The sequence below is a fragment of the Microtus oregoni genome, unplaced genomic scaffold (genome assembly GCF_018167655.1).
Source record: "Microtus oregoni isolate MIOR12 unplaced genomic scaffold, Mior012 000000F_ref0000247, whole genome shotgun sequence".
Lineage (NCBI taxonomy): Eukaryota > Metazoa > Chordata > Mammalia > Rodentia > Cricetidae > Microtus > Microtus oregoni.
In genome coordinates, this window is record NW_024543059.1 from 90,993,462 (window position 1) to 91,014,152 (window position 20,691).

The window sequence follows — 20,691 nt, forward strand, 5'->3', positions numbered from 1 at the left end:
GTGTCTTCTTGACCTCTGGGGCCCTCAATGGCTTGAAAGTCCTGAGCATAATCTTCTGTGGGGATTTGTTCAGTTGTCTATTATGGTCCACACTCTGTGATATGGCTTCCAGTATTCTCATTGTGGAAAGGTTAAGCTATCCCAACTTTATTTTTTGAGTGAAAATGTCCATAAGGTGTTAGCCCTGTCAGAGAACAGATTGAAACAAGCTGTAACTTCAATCAGACGTTAAGCCTGTACCAGCCCTGGAGGGAAAACTCCGTGGTGAACAGAGGGTTTCCTTAGAAAACGGAACAATCACTTTTTAACTCCAAAGTTACAGACCCAAGAATTTGGGAGACTGAGACAGAAGGATCACAAGTTTGACGCCAGCCTAAGCTACTTAGAGATTTTCAGGATAGCCTATGCTACATAGTAAGCAAATTCTCAACAAATAAAGTTACTGAACAACCCCATTTGTCACCTATTATTCTTGAAATGCTATAGTTTCCAACCGCAGATCTGGGATTCCTGTCCTTACAAATGCATACTTTTGTTCCAGGGTTTTTGCACAACTTCTGTTGGGAAATCTCATCATATAACAGACTATACTATACTATCACCATAGAAATACCCTATGTTAAGACCCAGTGTCCTGAATCCGTGGTTTTACTAGTTGAGATTGTACTGCTGTTTGCAATGATCATAGCACTTTCTGTCCTAAAGACCTTGGAGCAAAGGGAAGATGCTGCCTTGTGGGTCTTTCTTTTCTGAGGACAGAGTCCTTTATTTATATTCGGACTCACCAGGGTTTGCAAGCAGGGTGGGAGGTTCATTCTACAGTGCAGCTTCTTGACTGTGTGTGGTCCACTTCCATTGATCAATACATGAAAAGATGAGCCAGACAGAAATGTCAGTAGCTTTCTCTGTTTCCCAGGATGGGTAGGAATGTGAACCCAGATGTTTCTCATAGCCTCCTGCTAACATATGCTGTGTAACTTATGGTAACAAAACAACAAATCTGCCCTGGGTACTCTGTCTGCTGCCAACTGTAAATCCCAATCGTTTGATAATAGGCAAATCTTTGAATATTTTGTTTGTTTCATAATAGGTAAATCAGGTCACACTGATAAGACTTCAAGTTGTACAGTGATACTGGGCACATAGAACTTGTCTTTCACTCTGAAAGTCCTCGCAGAGCTTAGGTGGAAGGATGCTCTGTCAAAGTACCAATCAGCACAAGGAAAAGGCCTTGGTCCCCTGAAACAGGGAAGACGCACGGTCAACTGTACTTATCCTTTGAATCCTGAAAGCACATTAAGAAAGAATAACAGCAGTGCGCTGTGTGTAGACATTGCTAATTAATAAGTAATTTCAATTCTCCCAGAGGTAAAACATTAATATTTTTAAATGAAAGTAAGCATCGCATGTGACGTTCTAATTGTTATAAAAATATTTAATTGTGATATCAGTTTAATTATATAAGCATCTCATAGTGATGTAAATAATATTATCTACATAGCTATACATATTTTGTGCTTTCCCAGAGACAAAGGATCTTAAATTAATAACTATTTAAGGCTGCCTGCCGGGCCATGGAGGACCTACTTACAATGCAGATGCCTACATCTGTGAGTTTTAACAGCAAGAAAATGTTCTTTGTTTTCACGAGGAGGGAAAAGTTGCATTTTCTTATATAAATTTTACTCTTGATGTTATTAGGAGGGATTAGGGTGGAGTTGAAGTAATCTAAAATTTAATTAACCTAATCCCTTTAACAAGAATTGTTTTCATACTGATAATTCTCTGTAACAACAGCATTACAGATCATACCTATGTGAAATATTTACACGAAATATTTTAGCATATAATCTCTCCTTTGGCTCCATTGGGAATGGCAAGATTTTTGATTCCTTAGGTTTCTTTGTTTTCTTTCTCTCCCACATATATATAGAGGACAGGAATGAATGAAGCTCTCCCCTACGTCCCTCTTATTTCATCCTTTCTAGTTTTCTCCCAGTGTCACTTCTCTTGGTAAATTATGCTAATGGCTATCAAATCATCAATCTCCTAAAAGAGTATGACTGCCATGAAATAAGGGAAACAGTGGATTGATTTTTTTTTTTTTTTTTGGTATCAGCAGTCATTTGGTGTAGATTCTCATTTCAAATGATTTGTTTACCCATCGATTGCAATAAATTGCTGTGCTGCTGAGAATACCCCCTAAGAGTAGAGTCAGATGAAGGACAAACCTGTCATTCTGGTCACCTCCTTTGATGATCCCCTGTGTAAATTACAAATTGTTCTTAATCTGCTCGAATGTCATGTTATCAGCCAGACCTTCTCTGACCTCTCGGTATAAAATTACTATCAGCATCCCTCTCGCAATGGTGCTCTCCTTCTGTTGGCGTTACTTTTCCCTTAGTACCTGCCATCATACTGCATTATATGGGATTGTGTATTTATTTGCTTTAGTGCATCTAATCCGCCTGGAATGGAAGCACCATAGAAGGCAAGGGTCAGAGTCTGTTCACTGTTGTGTCTTAGGAGCCCCAGACAAGCCCCGTTAATACAGTCCTATAGTAAGTGATAAATAGGGACTGTTGAATGTAAGAATCTTTTGTCTTTAGGTCTGTGTGAAGCTGAGAGAAAATGCATGTTTTGTTGGCCTTCACTCAGAGCTGCCTGTCCTCCTGAGCACAAGGGAAAGGGTGCCTCTTCTCAAAGGACAACAGAGACCCGGGTTTCCTGTGCTCCTTTAAGAAAGGACTAATATACAGACTTGGGGGGGGGGTGTTCCAAACCTCACATGTTTACAAGTCTAAGAATAATATAAAGTAGAGGATCTTCAAGAATGTCCGTGGCACTAGGTCTGTAGGAAATAGACAGGGGCTACAAACTTGAAGAGGGGCTTGAATGAGTGAGTGGGTTTATCTTGTGAAGCTAAGCGACGTTTCCTATTTCAAGATTTCTCAGCTGCTCATGAGGGTTTAAACAAAATCTTAAACTGTTTTTCAAAATTAAAAATTAAAAACAAGTCCTTGTATCTTAGGCATTTTCTCTTGAGCAGCCACTACTGCTCCTAAGTCAAGGCTCTGATACAGGCACCCACCCTGGCTTGGGCTTAGAACGTATAGCCGGGCATCTTTCTGGCTCCGCTTCTTATCCACTTGAAGTGACCTGGGCAGGTTTGTAACACTTCTCTATGCTTGACTCCCCTCTTCTCTGAAGGAGGAGTGACAGGGATTGCCCAGGACATGTAAAATGCCTAAGTGCAAAGTGAATGAGGTGTGTGTCAGAGGTATTGACATCACCTTCATTTCATGAAGGGGTGGATACATTTTAGACAGATTTCTTTAGTAATGTTTTTGGGAAGGGTTTGTTATTATTGACACATCTGCAGAATCAGCCTGAAGAGCCTCCTCTTTATTTGGTCCCAGTACCTTTTTCCCACCTGAGAATCTTTGCACACCTAGGCTGAAGGTGAACAAATATGGTCTCCCACCAAGAGTCAACACGAATGTATGACCACTCTCTTTACTGTGTACAGCACGACCCCCTTCCCTTGTCCCCACACTCCTGACCACAGATGAAGACAGTTCTGTCAGGACAAAGATGATAACATCCAAGTTCATGGTTATGCAGATGGCTGCTTGCTGACAGCTTTTGGAATGACCATGTTTTAAAAGTAAATTTCAAGTGAAGGTATGATCCGTGTAAATCTGACCCCTTCCGGTGAAATGTGCATTTACATATATTTGGAATTTATAAATCCTGACAGATTCCACAATATTTATAGCCCTCCATAAAAAGCCTTTGCCAGTTTGCAGAGCTTTGCATTTGGCGCTCTGGTGTGCTTAAGGGAGTTTAAATAATAATAAATTTGGTGATTTATTCCACCTGGAACAGAAAGTGATCCGCCCCCCCGCCCCCACCCCCGCCCCAGCTCATTTGGAAGGGGATGCCTATAAATAGTGCTGCAGACGCTGGGATCAGGAATAGGGAATTGAAATTTGAGAGAGAAGTACAGCAACATTTCCATTATAACTGATTTCTTGAGTATATTTTTAAAACATTTCTGTTCCTCCCATAATATCCCTTCTCTCCTTTCTCCTGCCTCATCTCAATTATACCTGACTCTTTCAAGCCTGTTGCCAATGTTCGGATTCAATTGCTCTAATGGGAAAGGGAGAAAGAGTATTAGCTGACTAGGTAGGAGCAAGCTTCCTCTAGGGAGGACAGGGCAGTTCTTCAGTGCCCATCTTGTATTGCATGGGAGTCAGCAGGTAACTGAGTGTCTACATCTACAGTGTAAATTAATTACCAGAGCTCCATCTCACACACCCAACAGATGATATGATCAAAAGCTCACACTTCATGAAAAGAATAAGAGAGGAATTCTAAGTCTAATTCCAAGAGAAAGCCTGAGGACAGTATGAGAAGGTAGAGTCTTCCAACCAGTCATGTTCACAAACACCCAGAACAGGGTGAGAGAATGTAGCAATCCCTCTTGTTCATAGTTTCATTGTGCATGGTGCCGGCTATGGGTGGTCAACCAGGCTCCAAAGTATTAGGTGGGGAAACCTAGAAATAAACAGTTTGTTTACGTTTTACACTGTGCACTGTTGTAAGCAATGTGGTAAGATCTCTTATGCCTTGACTCCATCCCACCATTTGGGAGTATTAATCGTCCCTTAGCTTTGTATTCACACTGTAGATACTTCCCACCCATTGGTCATGGATAGCATCTCAGCTCTCAGAGCAGCAATCCCCAGAGTCACAGTATTCATCTGTTAGCACTATGTCAAGAGCATTGATCCGTATCACCCATTTCCATCTCCTCACATAGACTATACAGTCAATAGTCATCGCAGAAGGAGGAGCATACAAAGATATTATGTGAGTGACCTCATTCACATAGTTTTTACTATAAGACATTATTCTATGAGGAGTCATTGTTAAGTCCTTATTGTGAAAAATTATAAATACTATTTCTATAGGTTAAGTAGGTTAAGTAGGTATAGAAAAAAATATATATATGTATATATATATATATATATATATATATATATATATATACTGAGCTTAGTGTGACCTGAGACTTTAAGTATTCCGTGAGGGTCTTAGGAGATATCCCCTGAAAATACGGAGAAACTATAATGATTCACTCTACCTGAGTAGTGACTTTGGATGTTGCTATCTGCTTTTCTCTTTCTTTTCTTTTTTTTTTTTTTTTATTTTTCGAGACAGGGTTTCTCCATAGCTTTTGGTTCCTGTCCTGGAACTAGCTCTTGTAGACCAGGCTGGCCTCGAACTCACAGAGACCCGCCTGCCTCTGCCTCCCAAGTGCTGGGATTAAAGGTGTGAGGTGGGCGGTCCTTGGGCTTCCCACAGGTCAGGGAACCCTGATTGCTCTTCAAGCAGATGAGGGAGGGGGACTTGATGGGGGGAGGGGGAGGGAAATGGGAAGCAGTTGCGGGGAGGAGGCAGAAATCCTAAATAAATAAATAAATAAATAAATAAATAAAGGCGTGCGCCACCACCGCCCAGCTCTGCTATTCTTTTGAAAGAAAAAATTTAAGCCATATCAAGTCATTCTCTCCAGATTCTACCAGGGAAAGCCGAGAAGAGGCATTTAGTGCCGCAAAAGCAGCATTACAACTTGTGACATCACGGGCGGTTTATTTCCAGCTTCTAGTTTGAGTGGGTTGTAAAGGAAGTAGCATTTGTAAGGAGAAGAATAATTAACATCCACTGAGAGCTGCCTATGGGCAGCTGTAAAGTCACAAATACACAAGTGTCTGGTTGGGTGAATAGCGCCTTCTTCGTTGCCCGGAGCTGGTCCTCCTCGATCAGAAGACTCCATGTCTGCAGTCAACTCACCATGGGGTGAGGATACTGGGGAGGGAGTGCAGAAAGCTGCCTGTGGCAAAATGCTACTCTGCTCCACGCAGGGCACTGTGTTCAATTCATTAGAATACGTGACATTCAGGCACACTGTTGCAGCCTCCCACATCCCACAGGTTCTCATGCTGCTTTCAGTGCTCCTTGTTTGGTGGCATTCAAGTGCTGTGCTTCCAAGCCCAGGATGGTTGCCTATGCACTGCAAATATATAGATTATTTCTTGTCAATGTTCCCAAAAGGATGCGGTGTAGTAAGTATTTACATACCATTTACATTTAAATCATCTGCAGCTGATTTGAAGTGTATGCAAATAGTATGCCATTTAAAATTAGGCAGATTTGGGTATCCGTGGGGGACCTAGAAGCAATACCTCAAGGATACCGAGGTATAACTATAGTGGACTCTTCTGTGTTCCGTTCCTTGGAACACATCCTCAGCCCCAGACATTCCTGAGCACTCGGCTCATATCTACCTATTAGGATGCCAGATGTTTGGATCCAACCCCAGAGTTTGCCTTGGACCGCATTTTAATGATTTGTGGTGAATAAAGTAAACGTTTTAAAACCAGGTTTTATGAAGCAGGGACCCAGTTAAGTATGATGGATTCAGGGCAAAGCCAAGAGAGAGCTGAATGTTAATGAGGGTACCCTTGGCTATATAGGACAAGGGTCAGCATCTATCATTCATGGTTAAATCCAAAGGCCTGCTTTAGAAGTGAACTGTTGAAGAACCATCCTTAACTAAGACCTGAATAAGGATGGCATCAGTAGACAAGGGAAGTGGAAGGGGAAATCTCAGGAAGCCTCAACCTAGACAAAGAGCTACAGGCAACTAAGGAATTCTGAGAATGGGCAATAGAGTCTTTCCAGGGAAGAGCAAACCAACTGATTATCCATAACCAAATGGTCAGCCCTGAAAACATGCATATAAGTAACATGATAGGTACTGAGCACATTGCATTCATAGATTTAGGAACAAACACACACACACATGCACACATAGTTGACTTTTTAAGCTAGACATTTGGAAGAGCAAGGGAGGATACATAAGAGGAATTGGAGGAAGCAAAGGGAAAGAGAGAAATGATGTAATCATATTTTAATTTTAAAAAATAATCAAGTTCTAAGGAATATCAAGTCTCCCTGCCTTCCTTGCAGGACCTTTCTAGGCGGAAGTAGAATGATTGAGCTATTAGGTAGTTCTGTATCTTTGTGCCTCTGTGATCATATTATGGGTCTAAGACACAGGAGTAAATGAACTTTTCTTATCCTTGAAGCCCATAGAAAGACAAGAAAATTACCATCTTAATTTTACATGGTTTATTTTTTTATACATTATGTGTATAAGTGTTTTGTATCTCTGTGTACCATTTACATGCCTGGTGCTTGTGGAGGTCAGAAGAGGGAACCTAATGTCCTAGAACTAGAGTTCCAAGGAGTTGTGAGCTGCCATGTAGGTGGTACAAGGAACTGAGCCGAGGACTTCTGAAAAAGCATCCCATGTTCATAATTGTTGAGCCCTCTTTCCTGCTCTATAATAAAAAGGCTAGTATAGAGGAGAATCCAGTTGGGGAAAGAAAACTTTAGTGATTTTGTTATTGTTTTCTGTCTTAGCTTGTTAGCAATCAGCAATAAGGTAAGACGGTGTTGAGGCAATATTTTAATGACCCCTCCTTTATTCTTCTTCCGTAGGGCAACCCTTACATGTGCAATAACGAGTGTGACGCAAGTACCCCTGAACTGGCGCACCCTCCTGAGCTCATGTTTGATTTTGAAGGACGACATCCCTCTACATTTTGGCAGTCTGCTACTTGGAAGGAGTACCCCAAACCTCTCCAGGTTAACATCACTTTGTCTTGGAGCAAAACCATTGAGCTCACAGACAATATAGTTATTACCTTCGAATCGGGGCGTCCAGACCAAATGATCCTGGAGAAATCTCTCGATTATGGACGAACATGGCAGCCCTATCAGTATTACGCCACAGACTGCCTCGATGCTTTTCACATGGACCCGAAGTCCGTGAAGGATTTGTCCCAGCAGTCCGTCTTAGAGATTATTTGCACAGAGGAGTACTCCACCGGGTACTCCACAAACAGCAAAATTATTCACTTTGAGATCAAAGACAGGTTTGCGTTTTTCGCTGGACCTCGGCTGCGAAATATGGCCTCCCTCTATGGACAGCTGGATACAACCAAGAAGCTCAGAGATTTCTTCACAGTCACGGACCTGAGGATCAGGCTCTTGAGACCCGCCGTAGGGGAAATATTTGTAGATGAGCTGCATTTGGCACGTTACTTTTATGCGATCTCAGACATAAAGGTGCGAGGAAGGTAAGAGAACCCCTGCCCATCTTGAATGGAAATAACTGTGTGTACAAAAAAAAAATATGCCCAGGGTTGGTGACATTAGTCAATTTTTATTTATTTTCTGAGGGCCACCAATACGCGAGGAGGTTCTAAAGCCGTCTGAGACCTTTTGGCTCAGCAATGATTTACAAACCCACACTGGTTATCAGTCTTCAGGAGTCTTTAGAATTCAAACAAAAGAAAACATAGTCATCTTACCTGAAGCTTAATATTCCCTGGTAAGGTGAGGCTTAAGCCAACATAGTGAGGCTGCTTGCTCTGTTAGAGGGGAAGAGAGAAATAAGGTTCTGTCTTGCATTTACCAATGCAAGCAAGAATCACCCTGCAATGATCCCTTACACCGTCAGAACAAAAAGCACCTGAGACGTAAAATGCATTTCTTCAAGAGTGGTAAGCTTCCTCTTTTAGAGGTCTTGAACACTTTGTATTAAAAAATATTCCACATGTAAAATATGGGTTGGGGACTCTTCACTTGGTAGGCCAAGGGCAGATGGACAAGAGTTGTAACATCAGTAGTTATGATCATGGATACCTTGTTTTAATAGTATACCAAACTACAATTGATTATAAAGAATTTTGAAGATGTATGAGTGAAAACTCCGATAATGAGAACAAAAACTACCAACATGAGAGACTTTTATTCATCAAGGCATGGTGAGAGTAGACACATAAGATAGTGGGCAGGAAAAAAAAGAAAATATAAAGAAAGAGATAAACATTTTTAAATCTGAGAATATATGAGGATAAGTATATAAAGTGTATAATGGTAAATTTGGCATATTGATCTTGATAAGCATAAATTTAGACAGATAAATCAGGATTCATTCAATAGGCTGGCTTTCAGATTCCTTTGGGTCTGCCCAGGCCTCAGAAATTGGAGGTGCTGGAAATCTGGCCCTTCAGAGAGTTGTCTGTCACATATGAGTAAAAAGGTGTTTGCAGCTATGAAGATGGGGTCCTAGTGAGAGTAAGAAAGGCAGTAAAGCTTTTCAGCTTACGGTGGCATCTAAGGTTTCAGGATGTTCACAATGGAAAGACAGCATGAACTTGCAGCTATATCCTCTGCTTCCTCTTGTGTTCCTCATGATCAGTAAAGAATCTTTAGCTACAGACCTTATTGTCAACCTCTAACCAAGGCCTTAGTGACAGATGCTGACAACATCTTGACAGCAAATTAGTATTTTTTTGAGGGATTTGTGCCCTAGTATATGGATAGCCACATTGATCTTGGGAGCCCTAGTGTTTTAAGAAGTGTTTACAGATTAGCAGGAGTCTATGAATGGGCAGTAGGAAGTTGTCTTAGCAGACTTGAGCATGTGTTGTACCAAAATGCCCCATTATGTTAAGGAACATCTTAGTAAAAGACTTTACGTTTAAAATGTCATCTTATCCAATCTCAAGTGCATGTACTATATGAAAAATATTTGATATTTTTAACAACAGCATGCCAACATCAAATGACAAATATTCAATATGGCTGAAAGAATAAAACTCTAAATGAATAGCCCGAGATTTGTGTGGTTTGGTAACATTGAATTCAGGCAGGTCAGTTTCTGGCAGTTTCAGTACTTCTTAACCTGAACTTGAGTTTCTGTAGACCACTGCACCCAAACACTGTGATTTGGCTCTGTCAGAAAGACAACATTTTGGGGGGTTTCAGTTATGAAATATCTGCTGCTGGAGATTATTTTTGCTATGGGAAATTCATTTCTCTCCTCTCTGATTCTTTGAAAGAAAGTATAAACTGCATTTTCGAGCTAAGGAGAGCTTTATGCATGCTCCATTGGAGTTAGACAGGTCCTCTCCTAAAGATGGCCTGCCAAGAACATCTAATCCCTCTGGACCTCTCACCTTACTGCTAAGCCTCACCTTGGCAATGACCTCCGGCTGCTTGTCACTGGCTCTGAGGAGTTAGCAGTACCCAGATTCCATCAAACCTCTTGAGTCTCACCTCCCCTGTCATTCCTGTTCACCAGTCAGCTGCAAGCTAGCGAGAAGCAGCTGAACAAAAGCAAAAGGGCCAGTGGAGGTGAGGTAAGCCCATACGGTGCTGCTCCGTCACCTGCTGCTCTGTCCAAATTTTTCGGGGCAAACCGATGCTAGCATGTACTGCACTAGGCACCAGATGGCTGGAGTATTTTTAGTCCTGGGGGAGGGACTAAAGAAGCCGGGCCTGATGGCTCCGGTGTGTCTCTGGCTTTCAAGTTATGTAAGGAGTATTTGTTCATGATGGAGCCACTAAACGGAAAGCTGAGCAACTGTGGAGCATTAGGCCTTTCAGCCTAGACACTGATGATTTTACCGTTGAAGATTTCAGGATTCATGTTTTTGGTTGTCTTTCCTTTAAACAACAGGTCATCTATAGAAAGATTACCTATTAGTTGATGATTTTTTTTTTATTGGGAAGTTCTAAATTTTCCAAAACGTAAGAAAGGGCATAGTTTCTTGTAGCTTGTCTTTCCATCCCCTGGTCACACAAACCTAGAATCTTATATACGTGTCTTTTTCCAGAAATAATAATGCCATTTTTCTGTTGTCACTTCCAATACCATCCAAGCAAAATGTGGGAATTTATATAAGTCATTATATAAATTTTGTATGAAGACCAGCTATAAATATTTGCAATACCGTCAACAGAAAATATATGTTTCTATCTTGAACTATTAAACTATGAAATGGAAATAGTTGAAGATATAGTGTAAATATGCATATGTAGATTTTATAATGACTATTTTATTTAACATAAAAGCAATGTTTTGACTGTCATCAGATTAATGAATCATTTGGGCTATTGGTTCTCAATCTGTGGGTTGCAATCCCCACAAGGTTTCAAGTATCAGATATCCTGGATACTAGATATCTACATTATGATTCATAACAGCAGCAAAATTACAGCTATGAAGTAGCAGCGAAAAAATTTTATGGCTGGGGGTCTCCACATCATGAGGAACTATAGTAAAGGATCGCAGCGTTAAGAAGGTTGAGAACCACTAGCTTAGGCTTTTTTAACATGGGATACATCCAGTATCTATTGAACTGATAGAAAAACTTATAATATTATCATAAAATGCATTTCTCCTTTGCTACGTGTTTATTTTGCTTTCATTTACCGCATGAGTATTTATCAAGATAATGAAGGAAAAAGAGGAAGCAATGCGCTTGGCCATCTTAGTAACTCCATGGCACTTACATTGTTCAATAAACCTAATAATCTTCCTGGGCTAATTCTGACTTATGGCTGTCCTGCTTCAGTAAATCAGGGTGATTTTCTCCAGTGAATAATAGAGAAGTGCAGTGTGCCAGTACGTTAATTAAAGAGCCACTCTCTTAGTCTTGATCTCATTTTAATTTACAGGGTAATACTACAATAATATCACTAATGGAAGGTACATTAAAGGGCATCAAGTAGCATTAACTGTATTAAATTATGGTACTTGTGTTAATTAACTGCCGAAGCAAGATGGTTCTAATGGCCACAAGTTCGTCTAGTGCATAAATAAAACGTACCCAGATGAAAGGTGAGAGGAGAAATGAAGAGTACATGTTTGTTCTCAACATTTTTTTTTCATACAGACAGGGGGTTAAGTCCAGAAGTCATTAAATATATAATGTCCAAAAGGTTTCTTAGTTACACTGTGGGAGGTTTAGATTTTCAAGTACCATGTTTCCTTTTGAGCTTTCTTTCCACAATTAAATTAATTAAAACCTAGATACTTGTCAGATGCAGCGCTTTTATCAGAATATAAGCTAAACATTCCTTTTTGTGTCTTTGAGGTAACACTGAGGAAGTAGTGTGATTTATTATAATAGGTTTTTAAGTCTGAAAGATAAATGAGCATTTGGTAATAAGCCCATTTGTTTCCAAGATGTATTATCAGCAATGTATCAAACTATGGCTTTAGACATTGGATAATAGAATTTCTCCTCTAACAACATAAGCACGAAGGTAGAATTGAAAGAAATATTCAGATCTGATCAACATCTCAATTGCTTGTCTTTTACAATACATTCTTAAAGGTAATTCATACCTTTTCAATGGTGTTTATTCATTTCTTATCCCATGCAGTGCCTACTCGGCTTCCTTTATAGGTTGGCTGTCAAAATAACAAATAGCCTATGGTTTAGCTTATCCATAGCTTAGCTTTCCAAAATTTTCACTGAGGCAAGTGCAAAGACGTTAGATAAAAAATTCCAGAAATAACTAATTAATAAGTTTTAAGTGGATTTTGTTACAGAACATGGTTATAATTATATTTACTATGGGTTATAATTGTTAGATGCTTGCTGTGACATATTTTTAATTTAAATTTTATAGTTATGTAAACATAAGATACAAACATAGTATGTATGAGACTCGGTGCTCTCTTCCTTTTTAGACACCCTTTGGGAGTTTTGAACTATAACCATGCCCCAATTACAGAAATCAACCGAAATTTATTTATTTGTTTATTTACTTATTTTTCTTTCCTCATTCCGTTGCTTTCCCCTAAGAAAAGAGTCTGAGGACACTAGCACAGAAGCTGTATTTCAGCATCCTTTCTTGAGCATTCTTAACTGTCCAATCCAGTCTCCTTTTACAGAACTCAAGGCTAAACAGGCCAGTGACAAAGCTACTTCCCCAGGGTGTTATAGAGAGAAAGGCTCCCTACATTCTCTCTCTTAGGAGTAAACTTTACATCCATATAACCTGACTGCTTGAATGTCATCACCTTGGGTTTCGTTTTTTGTAACTGGGACAAGGTCAAGAAGTTGGTACCCAAGTAAGTAATCTTGAGTAAGCAAGAACATTTGTGTGTGGAGTGCAGCAGTTAAGAGCACTGGTTGCTTCTCCTGAGAACCTGGGGTTTGATTCCAAGCACCTACAAGACAGCTCACAACCATCTACAATTCTACTTCCAGGAGATCCCCATCCTCTCTTCGACCACTATGGGCACCAGGCACACATATGGTGCACAGACATCCATGCAGACAAACACCCATTTATGAAGAACGCCTGTGAAACTTTTTAAGTACATAGACAACTTTGAATCTCAAAAGCATGGGATAAATCCGGACTAGCTGAACATAGCGGACAATGAGGAATACTGAGAATTCAAGAACAATTGCAGTGGGTTTTTGATCCTACTGCACGTACTGGCTTTCTGGGAGCCTAGGCAGTTTGAATGCTCACCTTACGAGACCTGGATAGAGGTGGGCAGTCCTTGGGCTTCCCACAGGTCAGGGAACCCTGATTGCTCTTCGAGCAGATGAGGGGGGGGGGACTTGATCGGGGGAGGGGGAGGGAAATGGGAAGCGGTTGTGGGGACGAGGCAGAAATCCTTAATAAATAAATAAATTAAAAAAAAGCATTTGGAAAACATGGTGTCATGTAAACTGATTTGTGGGGGTTCTCTGTCATCCTTAGCCACAACTAAAATAAATTTGCCAAAGTCTTGAGGTTTCACTTTTCATGTAGAAAGCATGTGTGCTTTTGTCTTCTCATCCTCAGTTAGTCCTAATTATTGAAGTTGGACTTTGCGGCCACTTAGCAGATTCTGCTTTTACAGCATCTTCCTGGTACTCTGTTATTAATTCACGTTTCTCTGTCATCACGGAGCAGATTCTGGCTTTAGCAGTGGACATTCAGCAATGGCAGAAGGCGTAGTCCCTACTTTCAAAGAGCTCATGACCTGAAAGGGCATAGACAAGGGCTCTGATTATTTGCATCTTTTTTATCTTTTTTTAAATCTTTTTCTTTACTACAAGTTTGAAATTTGGTAGTTTTAAAAGAAAACAGACTTACTTATATTTCAGTTAGGGGAGTTGATAGAACTGCATATGGTGACCTCCTTCTTATGGGCATGGTCCCAAGACAGCCTAGGACAATGTATGGCATGAAACATGGGGAGTGCTTCTGGTCTTGCTAGTCTGTAAAGGCACCAGTATTCAATTGAGGGCATTCTCTCTGATCCCCTTATCTAAATCCTAACCACTTCCAAAGCCTCATCTTTAAAAGCCATCATTAAGTTATTTCTATTCTCTTAATACTCTATAGTGGGATAAATTTTAGTACACAAAGTCCCAGGAGATACATTCAAGCCATACCTCATCCATACCACTGTATGAATTCTTATGTGATAAAAGAACTACTAACTTAATGAAATGAGACTAGTAAAATGTTTGATAAGATCTGACATTCGTATGGTATCTTGAAACGTGTGGTGTAGTGTGCCAGGCAGCCAAGGCAACATGGAATTCTAGGCAGACAAATTACACACAAAACAGCACAGCCTGTTAAGGAATTTCAAAGGAGAAACGAAGTGTAGAATCCTGAGAGATTACTTCCCCCCATCTTCTCCCAGTGGACCGTCATCCCCTTTAAGAAGCGCTAAAGGATTCCTATGAAACTGTCTTTTGCAGTTGCTCATGTTATAATCCATCTAAAGTTATAAATGTTCACATGTGCGTTGAAAGCAGAGGAGAAACATTTTAAGACAGTAGTAGAAAATATTCCATTGTGTGAACACTGAAGGTGTTACATTTCTTAACTTAGGAACAATTATGCCCCCCAGACCTGGTGTTCAAGTTGAGAGTCAAGAAAAGCTCTTCAAAGCCTAGGAAGTCAGCACAGGGTGATGGGTTGAGATTCTCTTGTAGTGGCAACAGGGCCTGAGAACCAATTAAAATCTGATTAGGGACTGAGGGAAAGATTCCTTAGTCAGCTGAAGGGACAGCAGGGTTGGTGGATTGTGTCTTTAACATGGGGGATAAAATGCAGAAGCAGGGTGTTAGGCAATTGGTGCATAAGCTAGGTATTTGTGTTGTGCCATTCCCTGTGTAACAGCAGGAATCCAAGTGGATTCCAGTTCAGACTCCTAAACAGGCAGTCTACAGTTTCATAGAGGTTTGAATCATTAACGTTCTCACACTATATGGAGTTGGTAAAACTTGGGCAAGGGATCACACACACACACATATTTAAAAGGGTCATTTATAAGCCATTCTTGGAAGGTATTCTCCCAAGGAAATTGAGATATAATTTGAGAAAATCAAGCTAAAGGCAAATGTGCTGGTTCTCATCAATATGTAAGCAACCCGTTTAGCATTTGTATAACCTTCAGCTCCTAGGATTCTTGTTGATTGTTTTACTTCCATTGATCCTCACAAGATGCTCATAAGATGGATGGATTTACATCATTTTACAGATGAGAAGACTGAGGACCAGAGATGTGTCAGGACTTCTTTTATCTGACATCACTCACATCATCAAGTGTCAAGTCAACCTCCTGACTCTGTGATGGTCTGTAGCCCAAGCTTTGCAGCCCACGGTAGCCTGAATGCAGCTTCATAGACACAGGAGACTCAGAAAATCCTGCAAAGGATCTCTCTGTAAACAGCAAAGCAAACTCTTACGTCTTACATCCCTGCCATTCATGACGTGTCCATGAGTCACAGGTTTTGTGAGGTTTTCTGCTTGCTCTTCCAGCACATCGTCTGTCTGTTCTCTGCTTATTCGCTCTCTAATTTCTTCATTTTACTTTTATCAACTTTTGTGACTGCATTAAATTACTTTACCTATGAGATATAGGGACTTTACAGCCAAAGTCATATTATGGTGATATTGTGCTATTTCCTAAGAGTAAGAAATGAATTGAATTTTCTGAATATTTCCTCCAACATTTCTCTGAAAATTTAAATACCTGGCACTGCATTTCATTAGAATAAGTCATCAAAACTACAGCAGTAACTGATAGTACTGGATAAACTGGGCAATGGTGAGTCATGCTAGCCTTTTTAAGGGAACTCATCCTTTGCATGAGGACCTCTGGTTTTCTTTTTGACACAGTCTATCAGTACCCATGCTGTCTTCTAATGCATGTCCTATTTTGTAACATGAAATTTCATACATTTATAATAAGTGATCCTATCACACAAGTCTTTTTTTCAAACTAAATGAATTTTTAACCACTCCTTTATCAAACATTTCATTTGGTCCTATTTTAAAAGGAGAATAAAGTCCAATAACTAAAATTATTCCAAGTAAAGATTTGTGACCACAAAATAACAATAAAAATCTGTGCCAAATCTGGCTATGACTTAGGCAGTGGGAACACTGGGGATAAAGTTGGTTATACAACTCAATTCAGGAGACACCTGTGGTCATTCCAATTTCAAGCTTATTCTTTTTGAAATCTTTGAAATTATTTTAATTATAAAGAGAATCTGTATGTAAGTGTCTCATTTTTCTTTAAGTTTTCTGGCCTTAAAAGTGGAAAATGTATCTTTTAAACTATAAACCTCGTTAACCTACAGGAACACAACCCGTGTTCAAACGTGTCTCTTTGTTAATTCTCAAGTGCTTATGTTTTCTGTTTTGTTTGTTTTAAAGCTAGCAGACTATTAAAGATGTCTTTCTTTAAAAGAAACATAAAGATATTTGAAGAAAATACCACATAATGAAGAAGTAAAAGAATTTCCCACCTCACGTTACTTAGTGTTTGCATACAAAGACGCAGCCCCATGGACAGTGCTAAATGCACTGGGATGGGCTTAGCACTCCCATCTATTATGCGGAGCCATGTTCTGTATCCTAATTCCTAATTTATTCGTTGTCATTTCCCCCAAAAGTCTTGGGGGGGGGGGTTAGAAGCATTTCCAGATGCATTCAGAAACATTGGTCACGATCTAATATTTACTATTAGAGTTTTGGAGATCTATAGGCAATGCCTCAGTGAAAAAGGCCTTTCCCGTTATCCTTCCAATGCAATAATAGAAATTTGTTGTTGCAATTTGATTGATGTATTGCAATATATCAATATATCAACTAGAAGATGCAGCATAGGTCTATGTATGTCAAGTCAGCAAGTCACTTTTAGGATGAAGTGAGTTGAAAGGAGCTACCCCAGTGCATGCAAACTTGTGGTTGCTGTATTCTGCCTTAATTTTATAGATAGGGAAACTTCATCCAAACAAAGTTAACAGTAAGTGGCAAATGGGGGGCAGAGTGATTTAGAAATTATTTTTTGTTGGCTATAAATTTGTTTCTTACTTTGAAAAATAGTTGTTATACAGAGAGACAGGTTTAAAATATATAGTATAACAACCTCAAAAAAATATTGATCCAAAGATCCTGACCCAAAGCCTTAAAATGGAGATAGGTACACTAATAGCCCTTTATCCTGCCGTGGTTGTACTAGGGTAATAGTCATTGTGCTGGAAGTATAATGAGATTAAATTATAGAAACTATTAAGTTTTCAAAATGATTTTTATCTTAACAAAGCATTGGTTATGGGTTAAGAGGAGTAGAAGTATGTCCTGTACTCATAACTCCTGGAGAAGTCAGAGTCAGAAAAAAAAGCAGCACTGTCCCCCTTCTATAAAATGAGAATGTTTTCCTATATTCCTCAGAATTAATCCACAAATACCCTAATTCTCAATACATTTGAAAAATCCTCGCACTTATTTCCCTCAATGAAAATCACAATACTGAGCATATTACCACAGTAAACATTACCATTTTGTTTAAACCTAAGCCTTCAAAACAAACATAGCTATCTATCTATCTATCTATCTATCTATCTATATCTATGACACTATCTATCTATTTATGTATGTATATATGTATGTATGCATGTATCTATCTATCTATCTATCTATCTATCTATCTATCCATCATCTATCTATCTGTGTTTGTGCCTGTCCTTGTGTATGTGAACACGTATATATGTACTAATACACCTCAAGAACTAGTATTCACAGAAATCATGTTGGGTAGCAAAGTTCCTTCAAAAACTACATCATTGGACTTTTATTGTGATAAAAGAAAATAAATGAAAGCATCTATAGACTATTGGTGCATTGTGTGTATGCGTGTGTGTGTGTGTGTGTGTGCACTTACCTATGTGCTTAAATAGTGCTAAGAACAAACTGATTTTTTTTCAGAGCAAGCCAATTGTAGCTATCATCCTCGCTACACTGCTACACTAGGTAAAAGGCTACCTTTAATAGGAACTTTAATCAACCTTTTCGCATTTTATTTTTACCTTGCAAAAGTACCAGATACCTTTTTAAAATATTAAGAAATTATGTGCCAAACAGGAATAGATAAGAAGGATTATTTTTTGTTTTTGTTTTGCTCATCATAGATGTAAAATATGAACTACCAAGTGGTCCAATCTGGTGCATTCTGAGATAAATAGAGATGCTAAAGGATTTTGATTTCTCTGCGTGTGAGCTCCTCACACTCTATAGCAGAAAGTTAAAAATGTGCATTGAAAGGAAATTGAGATTAATTAGCAATTAATACAGATTGTCATTTGCTCTGGGTGGTATTTTTAAACTCACAGACTTATTTTAGTTAAACACAAAAATTTGAGCCCAGGAAGGCAAAGCTAAGGGGTATCACCTTGTCTAGGAAGCATGTTGCTCTTCTATTTGCTTTTACTCGTTTGAGGCTACCAGAATACCAGAGAAGCAATGCTGTTACAACATATTGGTGCCATCCATGTGTAATTATAGATCCTTCAGGGCTGCTGGGAACAGGGAACAGATGGGGGGAGGGTGGGCCAAGAAAGGACGGGAGGGGGAGTCTAAGAGGTCAGAGATTTGGCAGGTTAGGGAGAGACAGCATGATGAACTCCTGCACTGGATTTATATAGGCTGTGTGTGTGCCAAATGGGGAGTCATAACACCACAAAAAATCCTTTATTTTAGAACTGAAAGAAATCACAGAAATAATTTCATCTAACTCCCTTTTCAGACTGAAGCAGAATATAGTTAAGTGAATTGGCCTAGAATAATATTGTTGTGTAACTAGAATCTAGACCCAAATGGACTTGTGATCTACTAGTTGAGCTGTGCCTAGAACTATTAGACATGTCTCTACACGTACTAGAAACTTGGTAGATGAGTATTAAAGGCCTGAGTGAAATTTTAGAACATTCTTCTGCATAACACATAAATAAATAATCATTTGGCATATTGATACTCTTGCCCTTGGCATTCTGTGACCACCATTGCATATTTCACAATAAGGAGACGTGAATAGGAGAAAAACACTTTTTGTAACGCTGTTTATTTCACTCAACTCCACAAGATATATAAAGCTTCAGATTTCAATCCACTGTCCAAATTTAAGGAATATAATTTAATTACCTTGAGTTTCAATGTAAATGTCACACACATGAACTCAGATGCATTCAAACGCACCTATATACATGCATGCGCAATATACATACATACAAAAGATAATCACTTGGTTTTGGATTAAGAAGCAAAAAAGTAACCCATTACATTGAGTTTACCTAAAATGATATTATAAACTATGTGAGAACACAAAAATTGGAGGATTACAAAGCAGTAACGTGCCCTTTAGCTGGGACTCAGATTCTGCGGCATCTCATCCCAGAACTGTAATATGGAAAATAGCATTGTCCCCATGTCCCTTTGATGAATTTTCTTTAAGTGTCAATGTAAAATAAAACAGATATAAGCACTTGCATATTCTGTGCTTGCTAGTGTGTGGCAATGTGCCATTTCCTACAGAGAAAGATGAATGGCCACTGTTCCTGTTTTCAAGATGCTACCCTCTGCATGGACTGATAGATACTTCAACAGGAAATTATAAAACAACATGGCCTGGTCCATGATGAGGTTTCTGTGGCAGCGGTGAACAGGATGAGGGGTACCAGCCCATACCTCTGGGAAGAGAGACTCTGACCAAAAGACAAGATGTTCTGATGTTCTCAACGCAGTCAAGGCTATCACTGTAAACTACCGCGATAGCAAGGTGAAGTTATATGAAATTACCATGATGAGTAAAGAAAAAGAATTAGTATTATATGTTGATTAAAAATACCTTTTGTCCTGTGTTAGCACCAGTTAAATACGCAAACTTAAGCACATCTTTCTTCCCATTTCCGTAATATAAACATATCCAAAAACGTAGTTCACTGTATGGTTGTCTCAGATATAGGGACGTATTGATTAAAGTGTGGATTGGCAAGCCCACATGCTGTCTAATCACGCTGAATGACAGGCTCAATTTTAATAGACAGTGAATCCTGTTTTCATCATACATAAATGTTCTTTATGGAAAACAAGTGTTCTGAAGAAGCGGAAGAGTCCCTTTCAGATTACATGTTGTGTCTTTGTTTAGAATCAATGAGTTTCAAATAAGCCTTTTCCTACAAACAACAGCAGAGGCCAAGATTCCTATATTGTTTTACTTCCAAAGTAAGATGCCAAAGGACTTACATGCCACAGGAGAGTTTTTTGACACAAGCTAAAAAAGAAAATGTCACACAGTGTCCCATATTTGTTGACCAGCTCTGGTTCAAATGAAAAGACTGCAGTGGGTGACCTTTTGCTAGCTTGACCCTTTACTCACTGCTAGATAGAATGTAGAAAATCACAGAACTTAGATTTTGTCTTAATAGCTTAGTCCCTTGAGTTGTAAGA

General features: G+C 39.3%; 1 protein-coding gene across 6 annotated transcripts in view; it reads left to right on the top strand.

The window, feature by feature from the left end:
• Positions 1 to 20,691, top strand: part of Ntng1 (netrin G1) — a 328,021-nt gene that overhangs the window by 179,085 nt on the left and 128,245 nt on the right. For all 6 annotated transcript variants that reach the window (XM_041650992.1, XM_041650998.1, XM_041651009.1 and 3 more), the window contains exon 3: positions 7,576 to 8,216. In XM_041650992.1, coding sequence (XP_041506926.1) covers positions 7,576 to 8,216 — 641 coding nt within the window. The remainder of the gene's footprint in view (positions 1 to 7,575; positions 8,217 to 20,691) is intronic.